The sequence below is a fragment of the Atractosteus spatula genome, chromosome 7 (genome assembly GCF_055471065.1).
Source record: "Atractosteus spatula isolate fAtrSpa1 chromosome 7, fAtrSpa1.hap1, whole genome shotgun sequence".
Lineage (NCBI taxonomy): Eukaryota > Metazoa > Chordata > Actinopteri > Semionotiformes > Lepisosteidae > Atractosteus > Atractosteus spatula.
This window is the reverse complement of record NC_142712.1, coordinates 63,475,747-63,495,515: the sequence shown is the minus strand read 5'-3', so window position 1 is coordinate 63,495,515 and position 19,769 is coordinate 63,475,747. Positions and strand designations below refer to the sequence as shown.

General features: G+C 42.3%; 1 protein-coding gene across 2 annotated transcripts; it reads right to left on the bottom strand.

Annotated features, from left to right (window-relative positions):
* Nucleotides 1-266: 266 nt before the first annotated feature.
* Nucleotides 267-19,474, bottom strand: fes (FES proto-oncogene, tyrosine kinase). 2 transcript variants are annotated; one of them, XM_088922033.1, is made up of 19 exons: nucleotides 19,137-19,474; nucleotides 15,306-15,670; nucleotides 14,708-14,881; nucleotides 12,893-12,989; nucleotides 12,153-12,336; nucleotides 11,932-12,069; nucleotides 10,669-10,788; nucleotides 10,077-10,199; nucleotides 9,599-9,782; nucleotides 7,444-7,527; nucleotides 6,636-6,845; nucleotides 5,920-6,042; nucleotides 5,002-5,055; nucleotides 4,255-4,373; nucleotides 3,342-3,436; nucleotides 2,572-2,695; nucleotides 2,156-2,313; nucleotides 1,372-1,494; nucleotides 267-552 (listed from the first exon to the last, which is right to left on the bottom strand). In XM_088922033.1, the coding sequence occupies exons 2-19, from the start codon at nucleotides 15,528-15,530 to the stop codon at nucleotides 410-412; spliced, it is 2,478 nt and encodes an 825-aa protein (XP_088778159.1). In that variant the 5' UTR covers nucleotides 15,531-15,670; nucleotides 19,137-19,474; the 3' UTR covers nucleotides 267-409. The 2 variants fall into 2 exon arrangements, with proteins under 2 accessions (XP_088778159.1, XP_088778160.1); XM_088922034.1 differs by having other exon boundaries at nucleotides 15,306-15,470; nucleotides 19,137-19,214.
* Between the last annotated feature and the right edge of the window lie 295 nt (nucleotides 19,475-19,769).

The following is a 19,769-nucleotide window of genomic DNA, read 5'->3' as shown; positions in this document are numbered from 1 at the left end:
ACAATTATTGTACGATGCATGAAGTATGAGTAATCAAGAATGTCTTAGAATTTACAGTACTGACAAACCTTAAGAAAAACAGCCAGCGACAGCACTATCTAATTTTACAGAGCTGTTCTCACCTTTACTAGCAACAGTGTAGTTCAACAGCCCCACACTGATATTTAGCCTGCTGTAGATAAATCTTTCTGCCAATATAGATACATTGTCTAAAGATTACGGATCAAAGTAATGTTCAAACAGTACGCACAGTAGCTATTGCCTCATTGAGCAAGTAAAGTCACATTTAATTCTGAAGATAATTTGGTGCTCAGACATCAAACCTTAAAGGTACCCTGTGACAGATGAGATCAGATAAAAGCGGCGCTCTGAGCTGAGCTGTGGCCTGACTCCGACATGTGCTCTGTGGTCACCGGGTCTTGCGAAGTAGACAGCTCAGTTCCTTCTGCAGCACCTGGAAAGTGGGCCGTTTCCGCGGGTCATATTGCCAGCACTGGCACATCAGGGCATACACGTCCGCTGGGCATCCGTCTGGAGCGGGCAATCTGTAGCCTGCAGGCGCAGCCCGTACAATACGAGGTGAGACATAATTCACAGTGCTGCCTTATATGAAGTGTCTGAGTAACTTCCTCATTCTACCAGTTTTACACAGCAGCTGGGAAATGTTTCAGAAACTACCCGAACTGTTTAGAAAAGCCGTTTTTTCAGGCCAGTAACCGTCATCTGTGGACCCAAAGGAGCTGCAGGATCTCCTGTTTCTTTAATTCACTCACAGCTCTTTAGAATTGAAGCAATTTCTTGCCAGCCTGATTGAGTTAAAAAGGAACAAGTACAGGTTTATTCCATGCTGAAAACAGAAACACAACGTTTCGGCTGTGGAGCCTTCTTCAGGTGCCGAAACGTTGTGCTTCTTTTCTTCTCTTTCCAGCATGGAATAAACCTTTACTTGTTCCTTTACGGCCTACTCATACTGACATGGCTACCTAGTTGAACTGACTTGAGTTAAAGATTGTTTTCAGGTTTTAATGCAGCTTATGATTTCAAGAGACCCAAAAGATTACTCCCTTCTGGTTTCCCATTACTTTAGTGGAGAAAAGGGTAAATATCGAAGGCTGTCTGTCCTGACTACAGTCAAGGCTGAAAGAAGTGGTGCAGATATTTTTGGATCAATCTCATGTTTCAGCGAACTGTAGCCTGGGCACTTTTTCTTCTCCAGTAGAGAATAATTTCCAGTAGAGGATTCTAAGGTTCTTCCAAAACAGACTTAGCAAAGTCTTTCCACTACACACATTTAAAAGAGAACATTTGCAATAGCAGCTTAATAAACAGCAGCTGGGCGGTAGGCAACCCAGCAGCTGTCTGGGTCGTCACCTTTTTCCACTTCGTCTCGCGTCTGCTGATTTGTCATGGTGGAGTAGGGGGTGATGCCATAAGAGAAGGTCTCCCACAACAAAATTCCAAAACTCCAGACATCACTCTCAGAGGTGTAGCGCCCTGGAACACAGGCAGGGGGCAGCAGTGAGACAGACAAAGACTGGCAGAGATGAGATGCCAAAGAGGAAATAATAATAATTGCTTACATTTATATAGCACTTTTCTGGACACTCCACTCAAAGCGCTTTACAGGTAATGGGGACTCCCCTCCACCACACCAACTTGTAGCCCCACCTGGATGATATGACGGCAGCATAGTGCGCCAGAACGCTCACCACACACCAGTTATCAGAGGGGGGAGAGCAGAGTGATGAAGCCAATTCCAAGATAAGGATTATTAGGAGGCCCCTACTCTTATCGAGAAGCACCCTGGGATTTTTAATGACTACAAAGAGTCAGGACCTCGGTTTTACATCTCATCCAAAGGATGGCGCCTTTTTACAGTATAGTGTAAAAATATAAACAGAAATAAGAGCGGTATAAACCCCAATTTTTACACTGACTGTTGAGCACATAAAAAACCAACCCAACATCTTCATGAGCTTAGCATCTGCTGTCCCTAGCCAATATCAAAACTGTGAATGGTGAAACTGAAAGGCCAGAAAGAGGAAAAGAGAATGAAAATGAACGGAAGAATGACACTGCTTCAGACGCCCTGCACGTTTTAAGGGCAGAAAGAAGAAGTGCGAGTGGGCTTGGAATTCGGGGAGCTGCGTGTTACCATAGTTCAGGGCTTCGGGGGCAGTCCACTTGACAGGGATCTGCTTCATCCCTCCTGTTGTAGAGTACACCCCATCCTCCTCCTCGCGAGACATCCCGAAGTCACTGATCTTCACCACGTAGTTCTCGGCCACCAGACAGTTCCGTGCGGCCAGGTCTCTGGGGAGAGGGGTGAGTTTCAGAGAGGGCAGAGAGGTTTCAGAGCTGCCACTTGCAGAGAAGGCATTTAACAACAAAAAGGAAGACTGCAAGTTCCTGTAACATTAAAAAAAAAACCGTCATGATGGAGTTGCTGCAACTGAAAAAAAACTCAGCTAAATTGCAACCAAGGTGGCGAAAATCACAGAGCTAAGGCGCAACACATACGCCGCCCTCTCAAGATACTCATGTCTTCAAGGCTTCGGACGTCCGCCTCACCGGTGGATGCACTTCTTGCCCTCCAGATAGGCCATGCCCGAGGCAGCGTTCTCCACCATCTTAATGAGCGTCTTTGGCTTCAAACGCTGACCCTCACTCCGCAGAAACGACAGGAAGTCTCCTCCTGCGGGCCACACAGACAGACAGGAAACCTCAGACGCGACCCTGCGGCCTGGGCAGCGCTGGGGTGCTGCCATCCTAACTCTTCAGAATTGCAACTGGCAGTAGAGTAAGAAAATAAATTCTCCCCTCACACCCAGTCATTTTTTAAATACGTAGGTCATCGTTGGAGCAATACAACTTCATGCATACGAAACAGATAAGAACAAACTGCTGTTCTGTGTCTGGGGTAGAATGCTGTTTTCCTGGCATGGGACGGCTATTTTGCTTCAGTGTCATTGTTTCTTCTGATTTATTAAAATCCAAGATCAATTTTGAGCAGCCAACCATGTTTCAGGTTAAATTTCACTGGTCAAAGAATTGCTCATGTCAGGTTGCTTTATAATGATTCCTTTTTAATGACTCTGGCTTAGAATTTCCATCTGGCACATTCTGCATGTTTTGTTTTCTCGGTCAAGGTTGTCATAGTTACGATCAGAATTTTTAGCCTGCCTAAAGATTCTTGAGGGGCAAAATGTTACATGTAAAAAAAAAAAATTAAAAACTAATAATAAAATAATTCCAATTTCTGTTGAACTCCAAATGCTTTTCTCCCAGCTGCTGACGTAATTCTAAAAACCTTTCCTCGTTAAGAAGGTTTGATCCCTCACCCTGTACCAGCTCCATGACAATGTAGATGGGCTGTTTCTGGGTGCACACTCCAATCAGCTTCACAATGTTGGGATGGTCATACTGCTTCAGAATCCTAGAACAAAGGTGGAAGTAGCAGTGGGCATTGCTATCAGAGCTACTGTACCACCAAGGCATAGTATATTCAAGTGTATTTTTTTAAATGATGATAAAATGTTTACATTTCACACCTTTTGGCAGTTTTCACAGAATTGAGTGCATATAGAGTGATGACAAGTTATTAAATAGGTCTAAACTTTTAGGGTCCTAAAACCACCTACAGTAGAGCAAACAGGAAACAATGTTCAAACCCTAAGACAGCCACAACCTTACAAGCATGAGAACAACTTCCTTTCTGAAGGGAAACTGCTCATCTTCTAGGGGCATACAACAGAAATAGCCCTGGTTCCTTTTTTTCTGGCCGTCAATAAAGTTATTTCTTTAAGCAACCAGCCCATCTCCCACGGCACGCTACCTTAATATGAGATGAATCTCGTGCCCTCGCTGTGATCACATGGATTTTTTGCAGACACTTTGGGTTTTCTCTCTAAATTGCTCCTGTGTGCCTCTGTGTTTGCCTTGCGATGGACCTGTATCCTCTCCAAGATAGACCCTAGGTTGCAGTGACCCTTAACAGGAATCGGTGGGTTTCTGATAACAAACTAGTCATATCAAATCAGACCCAAATTGCAGATATGGGATGAAAGAAGGAGGTGAGGTGCATTCCTCAACTAATATGAAGCTGAGCCCTGAACCTTGTGTAACTCCTAAAGCTTTGTCTGTGTTCCAATCTTGCATACAACCTGGAAGCCAATTGAGTTTCTGCAACATGCTGCAGTCGAAGGGCAGCAGGAGACACTGCTGTAATGTCAGGGTGCCTGCGTGTCGACTGACCTAGCCTCCATCAGGAACTTGTTCTTGAGGTCCGCAGGCAGGTTCGCACGGCAGGTCTTCACCGCCACTGGGGTGTTATCAGATTGTAGGCGCCCACTGTATACCTCCCCAAAATTTCCCTGGGAGATGCCAGAAATTTGCTTTGAACAGAGCTCTGTGAAAGTTTGATCTAGCAATTACTATGAATGATATACAGGTTTTATCAAAGTAGTAATTGTTACAGTATTATATTTTAAAAGTATACCAAAAGGGATTGGAAATGCGACAGTTGAACACTGGCACTAAGATGATTTATTGCATTTTGAATACCTTGTAATAAATTGTAATACAAATGCTATTTATGGTATAATACTATTAGAATTATAGATATATGATACACTACATTATATTGTCATTTTTCAAAATAGGTATTTTTTAAAACAGTAACAACATCTGTTTTAAGTGGTTATAAACAATGTGTAAACATTAAATTAACAGAGCTGATAATATGAAACATAAAAGTAAAATAAAATCCACAAGCTAATTCAGTACTTCATGTCTAGGGTGTGTGTGTCCTCTTTGACAAGGTACTAAGTCATACAAGGTGTTAATTTTAATGTGAGAAGCCATATCGTACCTCCCCCCTCTCCAACAGATACCCACAGACACCCACACCTTGTCTGACAAGGCACTAAGTGACAAGAAGTTAATATTTTTCACTGTGAGGTTTCCTTGCCCTGCCGCCTGCCCCTCTCTTTATGGGCTCACCCGACCAATGTGCTCCCCAAGAATGACATCATCATGGTCTAGAACCCACTTGTCCTGGAAGAGACAGACAGGCATGCACACGGACAGGGTTAATCCACAAGCTGGAACTTGTAACGTCAAACTGCAAAGGATGTGCATTTCCACTGTGCACTATACCGATCTTTTTAGGTTCCACTTTTAGCACAATGTTGTGCGTTGCAAATCTGGGCAAGTGTCCCAGAAAAAAGCATCTGAAGTTCATTAAAAAAATAAATCCTGAAAGACAAGTCACTTTTGACAGCTGGCACAGGTCTTAGCCTAATCAGAGCAGCTGTTTGTTTAGTGTCAAGTCATTTGCCATCCATTCATGCTTGATGCCAGAGCATCCTACCTTTCAAAAGCAACCAAGAAACCATGCCAGAGTTAAGACATTAAAGAACAAAGAACACTGTGCCAAGCCAAAATGTCACGTAGTTGGCTCCGAGCGCCAATGGCCGCTTTATTGATGTGCAGTTAATGGCTTGTGATTTACAAAGCAACTTGTTAAAAGCCTTACCCAGCAGCTATGCCAACAACTTAATGAAGGCGAGGCATATGATTGCAGACATGCTTATACTTCATGCAAACCTTGAAACCAGATTAAGTCAGTTATTCACTTTGATGCCTTCTGTTACTCAAAATGATTGCCACAAGCTTGCTGTAATTACTCCAGCAAAAAAAAAGAGCACACTGTGAATCTCGAGGACAGCACACGGCAATTATCATTAAAGCTCCGAGTTGTTTTTTTTTCTCGAAAGGCAAAAGGTTAAGCATAAACAGACTGATTAAAAATAAGCCTGGCAAGCTTTTCTATTGGCATTAGCATTTCATGCTGAAGTTCAGCGCTGCTGGAGAAGCCGACACGGCCCCTGTGCAGCACAGCCCAGGCGGAGAGGGTACCTTGAGGATGGGTCTCTTCAGAACTATGTCTGTCTTCTTGGTTACATGCTGTCTCGAGGTCACAATGTGATTGATCAGGAGGGGAATCGTGGGGAAACCTTCGCCATCCAGCCGGTACATATTCTGCAAAAGGACGGAGGAATGTCAAGGCACCCTTCTAATTCACACTTTGACATCGCCTTCATTACAAGCAGCTCTTCTCCGGCCCCAGCACAACAGTGAGTGTTTGCTCATCACTGCGTCAAGAAAATGTGTGATGAGAGCATCCCATTCTCCGCATACCAGGTCTGCTCCATTAACAGGAAGCACAGAAACATACCAGTGTCAGATCTCTCGATAACAATATTAGCACTAGCCAGACGAAAAACCACCCACACCCATGATAACTAGTTGTGAATCATAAAGAAGCATTAACGTCCTGAATCTAAAGGACTGCTTTTGAATTAACATGTACTGATGAAACTCCCAGCTTCCTGCTGCTGTCGCTTAAACCTATACGATCATACCAGCACATCGATTTGACTTCCTAGCAGCGCAGACACAGGGAGCACTCTATTGTTAGAGCTACTGCCCGTTTTCCACAAGAAGCACTAAAAATACTGAAACACCGTAGGTTTTTCCTGGAAAGCGTGGAGGACGTATTCCAATGCCAAGCCCAGGAAAGTCCAATGCAAGGTCCAGTTTGGAGCGGAACGCGGGCCCCCCGGCGCACTCACATTGACGCTCTGGATGATGAAGTGGCGGCACTGCCCACCCCAGCACACCGAGAGCACATACTCCTGCTTGCCCTGGCTCTCCCGCACCAGATAGTCACCGTCGCACGTCAGCAGCTCCTGCACCTCCAGCCGCGGGATGGCACCGTGGTACCAGCCTTGCTGGCACAGGGGCTTCTGCACCTCTGGGATAAGGGGCAGAGGAGGGGGCACCTGGCCAGAGGAGAGAAGGACAGAGGTGTAGGGAGGCAGAAAACAGGGACCTCAGATCTGAGGGACCTGACTAATGAAGGAATCAGTTATTCCCCACATATTCAAGGAGGGATCTGCGTCTGCATGCAAAGGAACAAGTAAAGGTTTATTCCATGCTGAAAAGAGAAGAAAACTAGCACAACACCTGAAGAAGGGTCAGGTCTTTTCTTCTCTTTTCAGCATGGAATAAACCTTTACTGCTTACTGCATATGGTAGCAAGTGAGAAGGATATAGTGCTGCCTGAATGATAAAAGTGCCTTTAACACTTTTCTTCCTGCAGACCTTCACATGCTGACTCATGACTTAGCATCTCATCAGAAGCAGTTACCCACAGCTTCTCATAACTGCTCTTCTCTGCAGAGCTCTACGCTTCACTTTCTGTCTGCTCCCCTGCAGACAGTGCTGTGTTTTTGAGCTCAATGCATGATCGGCACAGAAGTAGAGTAGAGAAAAAAGGAAGAGCACTCATTGTGAAATGATGGAGAAACCCTTTTCTTTTAAGGAAGTCCACTGTGAAGACTTTGCTAGCCTGTTAGTACAGTGCAAAGCGGCTCTTACCGTATATTTTGGTTTGAAAATGCCAGAGATGTGACTTTTGAGGATGTCCAGACTGAGGATTTTATTATTGTCTTTTTCTCGCTCCTGCAAAACAGCAAGAGACCACTTGAACATCGATAGGTAGGCAGAAGCACGCATAGAACATGGAACATCATTGTGCAGTAACTGAGCAACTCCGTACAGAGAGCAAACACTTCCTCATCACATTTAGCATTCAGCTCTGCCCTGGTTCTTGTCTGTTAGTTACTCCACAAGCACAGTTAACTAAGATCAAATAGAATTTATTTTTTAGATAATGAAAAGCTTTAGTTTCTTTCATTACCAGTATAGGTATAACTATATCTGTCCATCCATGGTGGTTATCCATTAACCAACAGGGGTCAAGGAGGAGCTGGAGTGTGTCCTGGCAAGAAACAGGTGCAAGGCAGGATACACCTTGGACAGGACGCCTGTCCATCACGGGGCACACACAGGCACAAACACACACACAGTCACACCAGGGCCAATTTTCCCAAAAGCCTGCGGGAGGAAACCAGAGTTTCCAGAATTGAACTCCAGCGCCACAAAACCACAATGCACCACAGTGCCACCCCTAAACACTTACAGTACACGTGGGATAATAAATACAAGTATTTAGAAAGAAATCCAACAGCAGTGTGAAGCCAAGAGCTCTTAAATGGTCAAGCCTGGTTGAGCCTGTTTCCAGCTGTGTGGCTTAGTCCCAGGGCCACAAAGTCTTTAATAACATCTGTCTTTCTAAACAAAATTAAATTGGATCCCTGAATAGGATTAATTTAATCATGGAATTATGCATTCTCATTAATCCCACATCCATTTACATATTTAAAGGAAATTGATTTTTATGACAGCTTTTGCTGAACCACATAAAAAGTTGTTGTAATTTTTTTTTTAAGTTTTAAATGTTTCTACACAGATGGAGACTATTTGAACAGTGGAGAATGCCAGCCAGCTATTTATTCACAATTCAAACACCTGCTCAATTTACAGGGCAAGAGTCAAGTCTGTTTCTCTGTGCCAGTCTATGTTTCTGAACACATTGTGCTGAGTCATTAATCTCAAAGATAACAAACACAGCCCCCCCCCCCCACTAAAAGGTGGATCTGATGGGAAGGCTGGTATGATGTCATGTTTCTATTTAAAGAGTTTGTTGGTTTAAGGTTTCTGTTGAACTGATGTCTTTGTGAACCTCAGTCCAACCGGTTTAATCAGTAACCAACGTCAAAGTATAATTTCTTAAGACATGGAACAATTTAGTTCTGAAACAAGGGTTCTGTTAAAATAATTTACAGAACATTGGGAGCAAAATCTGAATATCCCTCAGCCTTGAGAATGAAAGTTCCCTTCATTAAACAAATTATTTGCTTAATCGATAAACAAGTCTCTCACTGTTTCCGAAGTGGGTATTTAGGTAAGACTAAATACATTGCAAAATTACAAGTAATTTTAGAATATCAGTTACCTACTTTCTATCTCTAAGACTATTTACTATGATTCATTTTATACTGCAAACATTAATAAAAGTTTGATATGAGATCACATTTATAAGAAATGCCCATACTCCAGTTCAATTCATACCATAAAGAAGATAAACAGGATTGAGGAGTTTAAGAACACAGTGACACAGCTATTAGGCAATCGAGTTAAATAATTTTAAGATCTTGACACAGCCTGATAGATCTGACTAGGAAAACACCGAGACTTTTTTCTAGCATCTTGAATAGCAGGACAATGACAGTCTCGGGTCACTGCAAGGCAGAGCTGCTTGGTTGGAAAACATATTGCACAGCACCCTATCAGCACTGTCCTGTACGACACAGGTGAGTAGCAGGAAGTCGCAGTTCCCATCCAATGGGAGAGCAGAGCATACTCAGCTGAATTTCAGTGGCTGGAACGTGAGGAACAAGAAAATGAAGACACAGTAAGGGGGGGGGGGCAGAATGGGGAACTGGCCTGTGATTCAGAGAAATGGGAAGAGTGGAATTATATTGCTCTGAAGAACAAAGAGGAAGAGGAGCATTAGGTCATATAGTTCTACAAGGAAAGTGAAAGAAAAAGAAAGATTAGTGAGCTTTGCGAGCTGTGATATGAAGGCCGTTTTTAGCACAAGGCCGTATGTGGCCAGACAGAGACTTACAGCAGAGGAGACAGAGAGACGATCATCATCCAGGATGATTGCAGGGGGCTCCTGGGAACCCAGGGAGTTGAGCTTCTCTGACAGGATCATCCTCTGGGCCTCCAGCCTGGCACGGGTGCCCATTGTCACAAGCACTTGCTGACGGCTGTCTTCTAGGGCGTTACGCTTACTGAACTGGTACACCCTGTAAGAAGAACCAAGAGCCAGCTGACTACAGCAGTAGACCAGGACTAACACGAAGATCCACTTTCTGATCGCTGGTTTTTCACCATTGAAGAAATAACCAAAAGTAAAGCAGGCTTCAAACACTTAAAGTTTAGACGAAAAGACCTTTAGCAAATAATACAGCGACACAAACAACATCAATTTATAACATACATGGAGCTCTAAATTCACCTACCCATTCAAACATATTTATGTTTCTGCCTTTTTCAGCATCTCAATTACAAACGCTATAGTTTTTTTAAGAGCTGCTCACCTATGTCCAAAGTTGGCATTCTTCTCCTCCAACTGCAGGTCCTGTTCCAGCTGGTTAACGGTGGCCTGCTGAGAGCCCAGGGAGTTGGAGATGGACATGAGCTCCTCCTCTAGAGATGTCAGCCTGAAACATAAGTAGGCAATGCACCACAGCAGAAACAATAATGTGGGACAGGCACTTAATGATGACAACAGTGCCTTGGACAAATGTGCTAAGAGATCTTATAGGCCACATTAAGGAGGGGATTATTTGTCTGGGGGTAATAAGGGTCTTTGGACAACCCAAAGGGAGGTCTGGGTATGGAGTCCCTCATTGCTTATTTTCTTTGTGGGCAATAGAGAAGAGGGCCCAAATGGTTGGCTGTATTTGACGATACTGCAGATCTAGCTAGAAGTGTTAATGCTTCTGATTCACTGCAGCTGGGACTGTCCCTGCCCCTGCAAGTTCGGTGTGTCTGTGTGGCTATGGCTGGGCGGCAGTGGCTGTGATGGAAAGCTTCAGTGACAGCACTATGCAGCAGTGGAAACAGCGGTGCTATGCTGAGTTCCCTAGGTGGCTTTATGTTGCTGGCCAGGGAGGTGTGGAGGCTCACCGGTGCTGGATGCCCTCCAGTGTCAGTTCGTTCAGCTCGAGCTCTCCTGCGGTCAGATTGTCTGTCTCTTCCAGGAGACTAGTGTCAAATACTACGTTGGGTGGCACCTCCACGACAGACCTGTAATGGAAACCAACTCCTGGATAAAACAAAATCTAACTGACTGAGCATGGCAGCGGTAGGATTTTGAGTCTTTTTTTTTTTTTAAGTATTACAAACTTTTGACTGAGGCCTTGTTTTTAAATTCAGGCCTGATATGCTCAGACAACAACTTATGATCATGGACTGTTTGAAGTGTCAGACATCAGTGTGTGTTGGTCAGCTCAAAAACAGACCTATATGAGAACTGAGAAGTTTTTTTTAATGGACGTGTTTTATTTTCATAGCAGCCAGCAGCTATATCATTCTGCAACTCACAACTGGCAGCCCACTGAAGCTCAGCAGGTGTGAGCCTGGTCAGTACCTAGATGGGAGACCTCCTGGGAACAACTAAGGTTGCTGCTAGAAGAGGTGTTAGTGGGGCCAGTAGGGGGTGCTTACCCTGCGGTCCACATGGGTCCTAATGCCCCAGTATAGTGATGGGGACACTATACTGTAAACAGGCGCCGTCCTTCGAATGAGACGTAAAACCGAGGTCCTGACTCTCTGTGGTCATTAAAAATCCCAGGGCGTCTCTCGAAAAGAGTAGGGGTGTAACCCCGGCGTCCTGGCCAAATTTCCCATTGGCCCTTACCAATCATGGCCTCCTAATTAATCCCCATCTACGAATTGGCTTCATTACTCTAGTTCTGGCGCACTATGGCTGCTGTCGCATCATCTAGGTGGGGCTGCACACTGGTGGTGGTGGAGGGGAGTCCCCATTACCTGTAAAGCGCTTTGAGTGGAGTGTCCAGAAAAGCGCTATATAAGTGTAAGTAATTATTAAATTATTATTATTATTATTATCGTCCTCCAAATTTGAAATGAGTTTGAACCTGATTAGGCTTCTCTGATCTATGATATTTTCCATTAAACATAATGTAAATATACCTTCTAAGCACGAAAGGAAAAAAGCTGTTTAAATGTTTAGCAGAATTAACAGCTACTGGGCATGAAAACATCTTGTTCAAAATAAAAGTATAGTTCATCACTGGATTCACTAGGGAACACTAGATGAGGTTGCGATTACATCAGTTTGGGAATGAAAGCTCAAGTCTTCCTGATGGGTTACAGATGAGCTTCAGCAGCAGGGACTGGCACTAATGAGCAGCTGATTGGAAATACCTGTTCTGCTGGATGAAGCTCTCATACTCTCTTCGGGGCTCAATGGCCACAATAGCACTGGCTATCTCACCGTGGACAGACACCACTTCTTCTTGGACTAGACTGGAGAGGTCAAAGTACTCCTGCAGGATCTCCTTCCTGAATGAAATAGCAAGTGTCAGATCTGACAGCACCAGGGTGCAAAACCATCCCTCCCCCCCCCCGCTCAGCCCCTCACTCACAGCACCAGCACCATCTCCTCCTGGAGGGTCTGCAGGGCGTTGAGCAGCGCGGGCTGGGCCTGGCTGTAATGGTGTTGGTGGTGCAGCTGTGCTGCCTTCACTGACAGCACGTATTCGTTGTGCATCTCGTGCAGCTTCAGGGTCTGCTTGATATAGCGTTCCCTGGCCTTCTCCCGGTCCTTATCTGTGGACGCAAAAGCGGCACATCAGGAGGAGTCTGGCAATCACGGCTGCACGAATAGAAATGTAACAACACAGGGGCCTTTCACCCCAAAATGACTCAACGATCAGGTTACAAATTCAGAAGAGACTGAATTACAACAAGCAAAACTGCAATCAAAAAGCACTTTTGATAAGCACTCAGAAAGCTGTAATTAGCACCAGACAACACCAATAATTTCAATGATATCTATACCTTCTTTATGAATTATTTATTCTGTGGCATTTGTTTCATTGACCTGCTTCAAGAAAGACTTGAAAGCTCCACTCTTAGGATATTGATACAGCTGCATATGTCCTACCTGAGCCATGCCTCTTGCCTCGTTGGCGATTTTGGAAAGGCCATAGCAGATGCAAATACCTAAGAGCTCTGATTTATTATTAAATAAAAATTATGTTTCAAGTGAATCAAACCTGAAGGAATGGTGATTCATTAAGCAGCAATAGCTCAAGGAAGAGAGGGAGACAGGGACTATTGCTGTGTTCCCACCAGAATGGAGTCTGAGTCAAAGGCCCCCTACCCTTGCAGGCCTCTTGGTACTTCTTCTTGGCCTGGACCGTGTCTCGCACCAGCTGTCGGTAACTGCTCTTCATTTTCTCCAGGTCAGCTTGCGTCACCTAGAAGTGGCAAAGGCCACAGAGAGATCACACTGAGACTGTGCCCGTGGGAAGTTACTCTTGTTATTGCAATGGTCTGAGCTTCTGAGATGCAGTCTGGTCTGGCTGAGGGTTTGGGGACGTGTAGTCATTGGAGGAGGAGGAATGGCGCGGAGGTGTGCACCTGTGGGGGTGCACACAGAGTGAATGATGTCATGCTTAAGTCAATGTTTGACTAACGTTAGTGAAGCTAATGTTTCTGATAGGTGTGAAAACAGAAGAGAACAGCTTCTTCATATGGGCACTGAACACTACAAACAAGAGAAAGTAGGCTGCCTTGGTGACAGGTCTATCATTCACTATATAAAGCACAGAAAAGATTGGACTAAAAATAATGTCTCAGCTCTGCAAAGCCATATCATCAAGACATTAGTGCGACTACACCTGTATGTAAGCTGCTTTTGGCTTCTGTTGAGGTGCATGCAATACAACAATACATGCAATATGCTCCGACAGCAATAAATATTCAAATGTTTTATAATACTTAGTGCAACAATCTGGCTGAATTAAAGTTTAAATGCCCGTTATGATATTTGATTCAACTCATCCTTAAATTGAGGACTAGAATATTTTAACAGACAGAGCAGTGTCTTCGTCTTATATTAAGTAACAGTAGTGAGAGCAGTGCCTTTTTTGCCTGTTAAAATTGGTATTCAGTATTGATACCACATACAACTGAGAGCACTAAGTCATCAAGAGATGCCAAAGAGAGAAAAGTTCCCTTCATCGTAGCAAATAATAAACTTGTGCCCATGTAAAGTACATAAAGAATTTTAAATTTATAATTGTTTCCAAATCAATACTTGAACACTATGGGATGGCATGAAGTTTTCAAGAAAGTCATTTTATAATCTGTTAAACGTTTTACTTGGCAGACATCGCTTCACGGCTTTACACACATCACCATACTAAATTCTTCCCTAACGTTTTTTCCCTAAAAACTTCCCTTTTCATTATACCCATTTTGTGTGCCTGTAGGGTATTCCTGCTTGGTCACCTTCTTGCTGAATTTGTAAAAAAAATGTATATTCTGATAAAGTTTTCAAATTTGAATACCTTTTAAGAAATATCCATTGTTTAAACAGTCGCATACAGAAACTGCATTGAGTGCATCTGTTCATACATTCATCTTGGACTTCCTCTGAGGATTAATGAGTACTCGTGGGCTATTACTACCAAAGCTAACAGGTATAAGATGAACTACGTACAACAGGGTAGAGCATTAGTAAAAGCAATAATACTAAGCTGATTTAGTTTCTTAATTTGATGTTATTCTTTTTTTTTCAAACAAAAATGTAGTTCCAATCTTTTGAAATATTTCACAAAGGAAATGAGGTAATTCTACCTATCTATCCTGGTTAGTAGTTAATAGTCAATTGATCCCAGGATCTTGCATTTCTTTTCTTGAAGGAAACCAGTGCACTGGCTTCAACTACACAACTGGGTAGCTTGTTCCATACTCTCACAACCCTTTGGGTCAAGAATTTACAAAAAAAAAAAACCCTGCTGTTTTTTTGTGCAAGTTACTTGTGTTGCAATAGTGTGGAATCCAAAGAGACAAGAAACAGTGATTGAAGAGCAATAAGATTGAAATCTTACACCGCGCACTGAGTTAACTTGAACAAACAGTGTAAAAGTCTTAAGGAAAACGCTGTCCCACTGCATGTAGCCAGACTTACCCGGCTCAGCTCTTGGTTCAAATTATTCCACTGCTCTCCGTAGGTCTTGCGGAGCTGCTGCTTGTCCCGAATGAGCAGGGTGAGTTTGCTGAGGGGTCCTGAGGACAGATCCTCAGAGTGCTTGCGTAGAATCCGGCTCAGGTTTTCAGTCTGATTCACCAAAGTGCTCCAGGACTGAGGAGAGAGAGGGCTGGAATGACGGAGCTTCACAATATATTAAGAAACACTGGTTAAGGTTCTCTGTGAGATACCACGCTAAAAACTGTAAGACCATGGTGACACACAGAAATAGGTGATATCTCTGTAAATATAATGAAAATTTGTAACTATATATATTTGCAAATATATTATATTACAAATTATTAACATAACACATCATACAAATTGGGAACTGATAGGAAAAAAGGTCAACACACTGCATGAGCTTGACAAAAAAGTGGGAAAATACTTAGCACATTTACCACAGTCGCCTTTCATACGTGGACAAAAGCAGGCCCGAGCCACAGAAGCACCAAAACTAGTTTCTGTGCGCAAAGGCAATCCCTGCCACTGCCACTGCCTGTCACTGAGGTTTTCAAGCCCGACACAGACGCCCCACCTTGTTGAGCTGGCTGATGTAGTCAAGTCCTCCGCCATGTTGGGGCCCGTCTAACTTCTCCACCGTGACCGACATCTGGTGCAGCTGTGCCGAGTACTCGCGGTCGCTCTTGGCTCTCTGCGTCATCCACTTCTTCATGACCTCCATGAGGCGCAGCTCGGAGTCCTGCAGGCGCAGCAGGGAGCTGTGGGCCTGGGCACACCACAGCTCCTCGCCAAACCCCATCGTGTCTGGGGCACAAGTCGTTTCAGCCACTGGAGAAAGTGTCTGTGCTTGCAGAGCTTATCTTGAAGTTCAACCAGAAGCTTCAGCTTTGGTACATTTGAGGAAATTATTTAAAACTTCATCATAATGCTTTATGGTCCCTGAAAGCAAAAAAAATGTATTCTCTTTATGGCTTTATAATAGTTTTACAAACTACTCTAGCTTGTTGTTTGAAACTTAGTGAGTTTCCTCTCAAACAAATAATACTTCTCACCATGTTCCTTGTCTGTTGAAAAGCTGGTGGCATTTGTAATACTAACTATGTTGCAAAACAGGGAATGCATCCAGTTTAGACATACTGTAGCAGGGCTGCAGTTTTCACAGTGCTTGATCTAATGTTCTGGGCACAAACCACAAAGTTTATCCTACAACTGCGTTTCAAACAGCAATGTCACCTCAAAGAAACACTTTGGGACATTATCATATTCCCACATGAAGTTTGTTTTTACACAAGATAAACTCTTTAAAAGGGACATCTAAAATGTATATACCACCTAAATACTAATTTCAAGCAGCAGTAAGAAAGACTCAATTCATATATGAAACCAGTGGAACTGGAGCTATTTCCTTTTTATATGGCTTAGCCAAATACTTCCTCCTATAAAAAAAACAGTTCAATTCAGCATTAAAACTCTTTAAGCATATTTTAAATCATCGGAATCTATATAGCAATATTTAATCACCTTTTGAGCTGCTGAGAGACAGAATATATCTTGGTGATAGAAAATGACGTAATGATGTAATTTGGAACTTTTAAGCAGGATGTTTCTTACTTTACTGACTTTACTGACGAGTTTTGCAATTTAGGTGACAAATACTAAGTGTTGCATAAGATAATGCTCCAGTCAGATCCATCTGCCCAAAAAGTATTTGGTCCTTCAATGTTTGTTTTTACCACTTTTATAAACGTATTACAAATTTATAACAAGTTAGAACCAAAAATTAGGAAAAAAAAGTTTTCTGAAGCAGTTTTAGAGAACATTCCTTAAGTACAGTATATGTTTTTTGTTGGCAAAAAATAATAATATGCAATCACAATGCATTCCCATCAAAAGGACAAGTTTGAATAAATAATAAAAACAGAACTTTTTATCAGTATTTAGCACATTTTAAGCTAGTCAGAGAACTATACAACATTTTATCTTGGGGGTAATGTTTGTCATAAAATGTTAAACATTCTGCTGCTTAAAATTAATATGTTTGTCTGGGAAAAAGTATTTTCAGCATTCATATTTCAAAGTTAATACCACATTGTTTTATGTAAGTTTTGCAGTAATGGAAAATATGTTACTTGAAATGTAGTAAAATCAAAGCCAGGATTACTATTTAAAAACTTCAATATCCATACAAATATCTTACTAGAAGTGTGAATAAACTGAGAACATGATGCACTTCTATACCCTCCTTTTTGATGGAAAAAATACTTATCTTTTAGTTTTTTTTTCATATTAATATTGAAAGACAGATATACTGTACAGACTATGAAGAAGAGTAATGTCAATTCTTTTTTAAAAGAGCAAAGGTTTCAGTTTTCCATATATTTTGCATGAGGTGGTTTATATTTTGTTTTAGAAAGATAAAATCTGGGAATTATATTCTTAGCCTCTATCACATCATGCCACCCTTGAGTGAATCATTATTCAGGTTACATATGCAAATATATACAGACAGACACATTATGTTTGACATTCACCATGGGTCTCATTCAAACAAAGAATTCATTCTAAAATGAACAATGACAGAGAAAGCAATATTACAGCCATTGGCCTAAATTACTGTGCATGTTGTTCAATGTGTCAGAAAATATAACAGATATTTTGTTAATGTCTGTAAACATCTAAAGGTTAAAATAATATATAGTACAACAGGCTTGGAAAAAACTCATGTGATCAATGTTTGATTTGATTTTAAGGGAGAGAATTGTTGTGGAACACAAAATGAAATTTCTAACTTTTCATTTGCTGTGTATATTTCAGCATGATGAAGCTGGATGCACTAAAGACACCATCCTTCAAAAGGTTTTGCCCAGCAGTCATGTGAAAAAACGCACTTTATTAACAATCAAAGGGCAGGCAGGGAACATAATCTGAAATGTACTCCCGTGTTGCTGTGAGAGGCCTGCTCTTTCTCTTGCACTCTGTAGTGACTTAGACAGAGGTCTGATCTCACATATATTGCATCTTTGCATATTTATCTGACACTGTCTGCCAGCACTGTCTTGCAAAACACACCAGTGGCCCAACCGTTTTTCAACTTTAAATACCAGTAAACCACCAGAAAATAACACTGCTCCTGTAATCCAGATATGACTTTGCCCCATTTACAGCAGAGCACTGAATGGTGAAATGGTAAAAGTGACAGTTATCATAAGCAGTTGTGCTGACCAGCATCTTGTGAGCATCTATGACAGCAGCATTTCAATGCCATAAGTAATATCTAATCATTTCAGCCTTAGACATTTAGTTTCTATTTAACACTGTCCAAAAAAGCTCCTTTAAAAAAGAGCCTGCTTTAAGTAGTGATACCAATTTAAGTATTAGGTTTGGGGCTGCAGTCAAAAATAAAGTTAAAAGGCTATATTTTGCTCATGCAGATGCAAGCATATCTTGTTCAGATATTAAAATGTGAAGGGAAAGATGGTCCATTCAAATCCTTTGGCAGCTTGGCCAGGTTTAATAACCCGTGAGCAAATGAACATCATTTAAGAGTACTAGCAAAAGTGTGTGATGGTTTCAGGTTCTCTAGCATATTTCTTAACAGATATTTTGGTTAAAATAAGATTTTATTAATGCAGGTATCTCACAGAAATTAGTACTGCATATACAATTCCCTTCCTAACTGTGTAGATCACTGGTATTGTGAACGGATATGTTAATCAGATATTTAACTGACATAAATTAAAGTTTAAAAAAAAAGAAAAAGCTCAGAAATGACTTCATAACACGGACCTATCTCCCAAAGGAAAACTCCATTTAGCTTGAATACGGGCTGGTTTTAGAAATTTACCCAGAAGATAATGAATAAGCAGCCATTATACAAAATATATGTCTTCCACACTAAAGCCATTCTATATCAAGGAAACCGGTTTTAACAGTATCTCTGCTAGCAGATCTTTTTGCTGTTAGAACAAACACCGAAGATGGACGCTCACAGCGCTTGATGTCCAGCAGGTTCTGTAGAGAACCCTTGAATTTCAGGAGAGATCGAACATTTTTCACCGTTACTGGTCTGTAAAGGGGATAATTCAGGGATCGTTTGGAGTGAATAAATCCACCCCTACCTGAACTGAATAAATAACTTGCTAACAAATATTTACAATGGGTGGTTCCAGGGATCAGGCCTGCCCTCTTCCCTGTAAAGGAGATGTGTTAAGAACTAAAATAAAAACTGCAAGTACAGTAAGAACGGACATTCACGGCAGGTGCTTCCCACACATTTTTTTAAAACTTCCAGCTTCACTCACATTCCACGACATAAAAAACAGCAGTAGATTTTCTGCGCTGCACATGGCGCACGAAGCACCACTTGTCGATGGTGGTCTTATTAAGTAATTGTTAATATCCTTACCCGGGTCAGAGGACATTCACAAGGTATGTACAGAGACAGCGTGAGCCACAGGGGTCGAGACGTCTATAAAACACCTCTCCATATCCAAGTTACGAACTTCAGCGTTTCGGGAATTCAACGTCTTAGTAGCTGTCGTGTCTGTAGCTAGATGTGACTAATACGACGTCCCTAAATTGCGATGACTTTCGCTGACTTCGACACTTTCTTGCTGGACATGAAAATAAAACTCCGTGGCAGCTTGTTTGTAGTTAGCTGTGTTCTTGAAAGAAACTTGTCTCTTCAAGTCCACTGGATGTTAGACTGAAAATGCATCTCGACCTTTCGCTCAGCGCAGTTCTATTTCCTTCCTGTAGGAATCTGCAAACAATCGACAGGAGCTGCTCTTAACCCCTCAGGGCTTAAAGCCATACACCTGAAGAAGGCTCCACGGCCGAAACGTGTTTTCTTTCTTCTTTTTTTCAGCATGAAATAAACCTATTACTGGTTTCTTTGCTTCCTTCAAAAAGGGCAATGAAGACCAAACCTGTTCAAAGGGAGCCCTGTCAATTACAGTGAAGCTGTGAATGGGAAAGATCAGGAAGAGTGGTTTGTACAGAAGTGGACGCCTACAGTATATGTGTGTCTGTGGGGGGG

Excerpts from the sequence above, each read along its gene's own strand:
- fes (XM_088922033.1), bottom strand. The coding sequence starts at position 15,530 with ATGGGGTTTGGCGAGGAGCTGTGGTGTGCCCAGGCCCACAGCTCCCTG. Across the intron at positions 10,200-10,668 it reads CTGGAGGGCATCCAGCACCG|GCTGACATCTCTAGAGGAGG; the intron begins GTGAGCCTCCAC and ends CTTATGTTTCAG. Across the intron at positions 553-1,371 it reads GCGAGACGAAGTGGAAAAAG|GCTACAGATTGCCCGCTCCA; the intron begins GTGACGACCCAG and ends CTGCGCCTGCAG.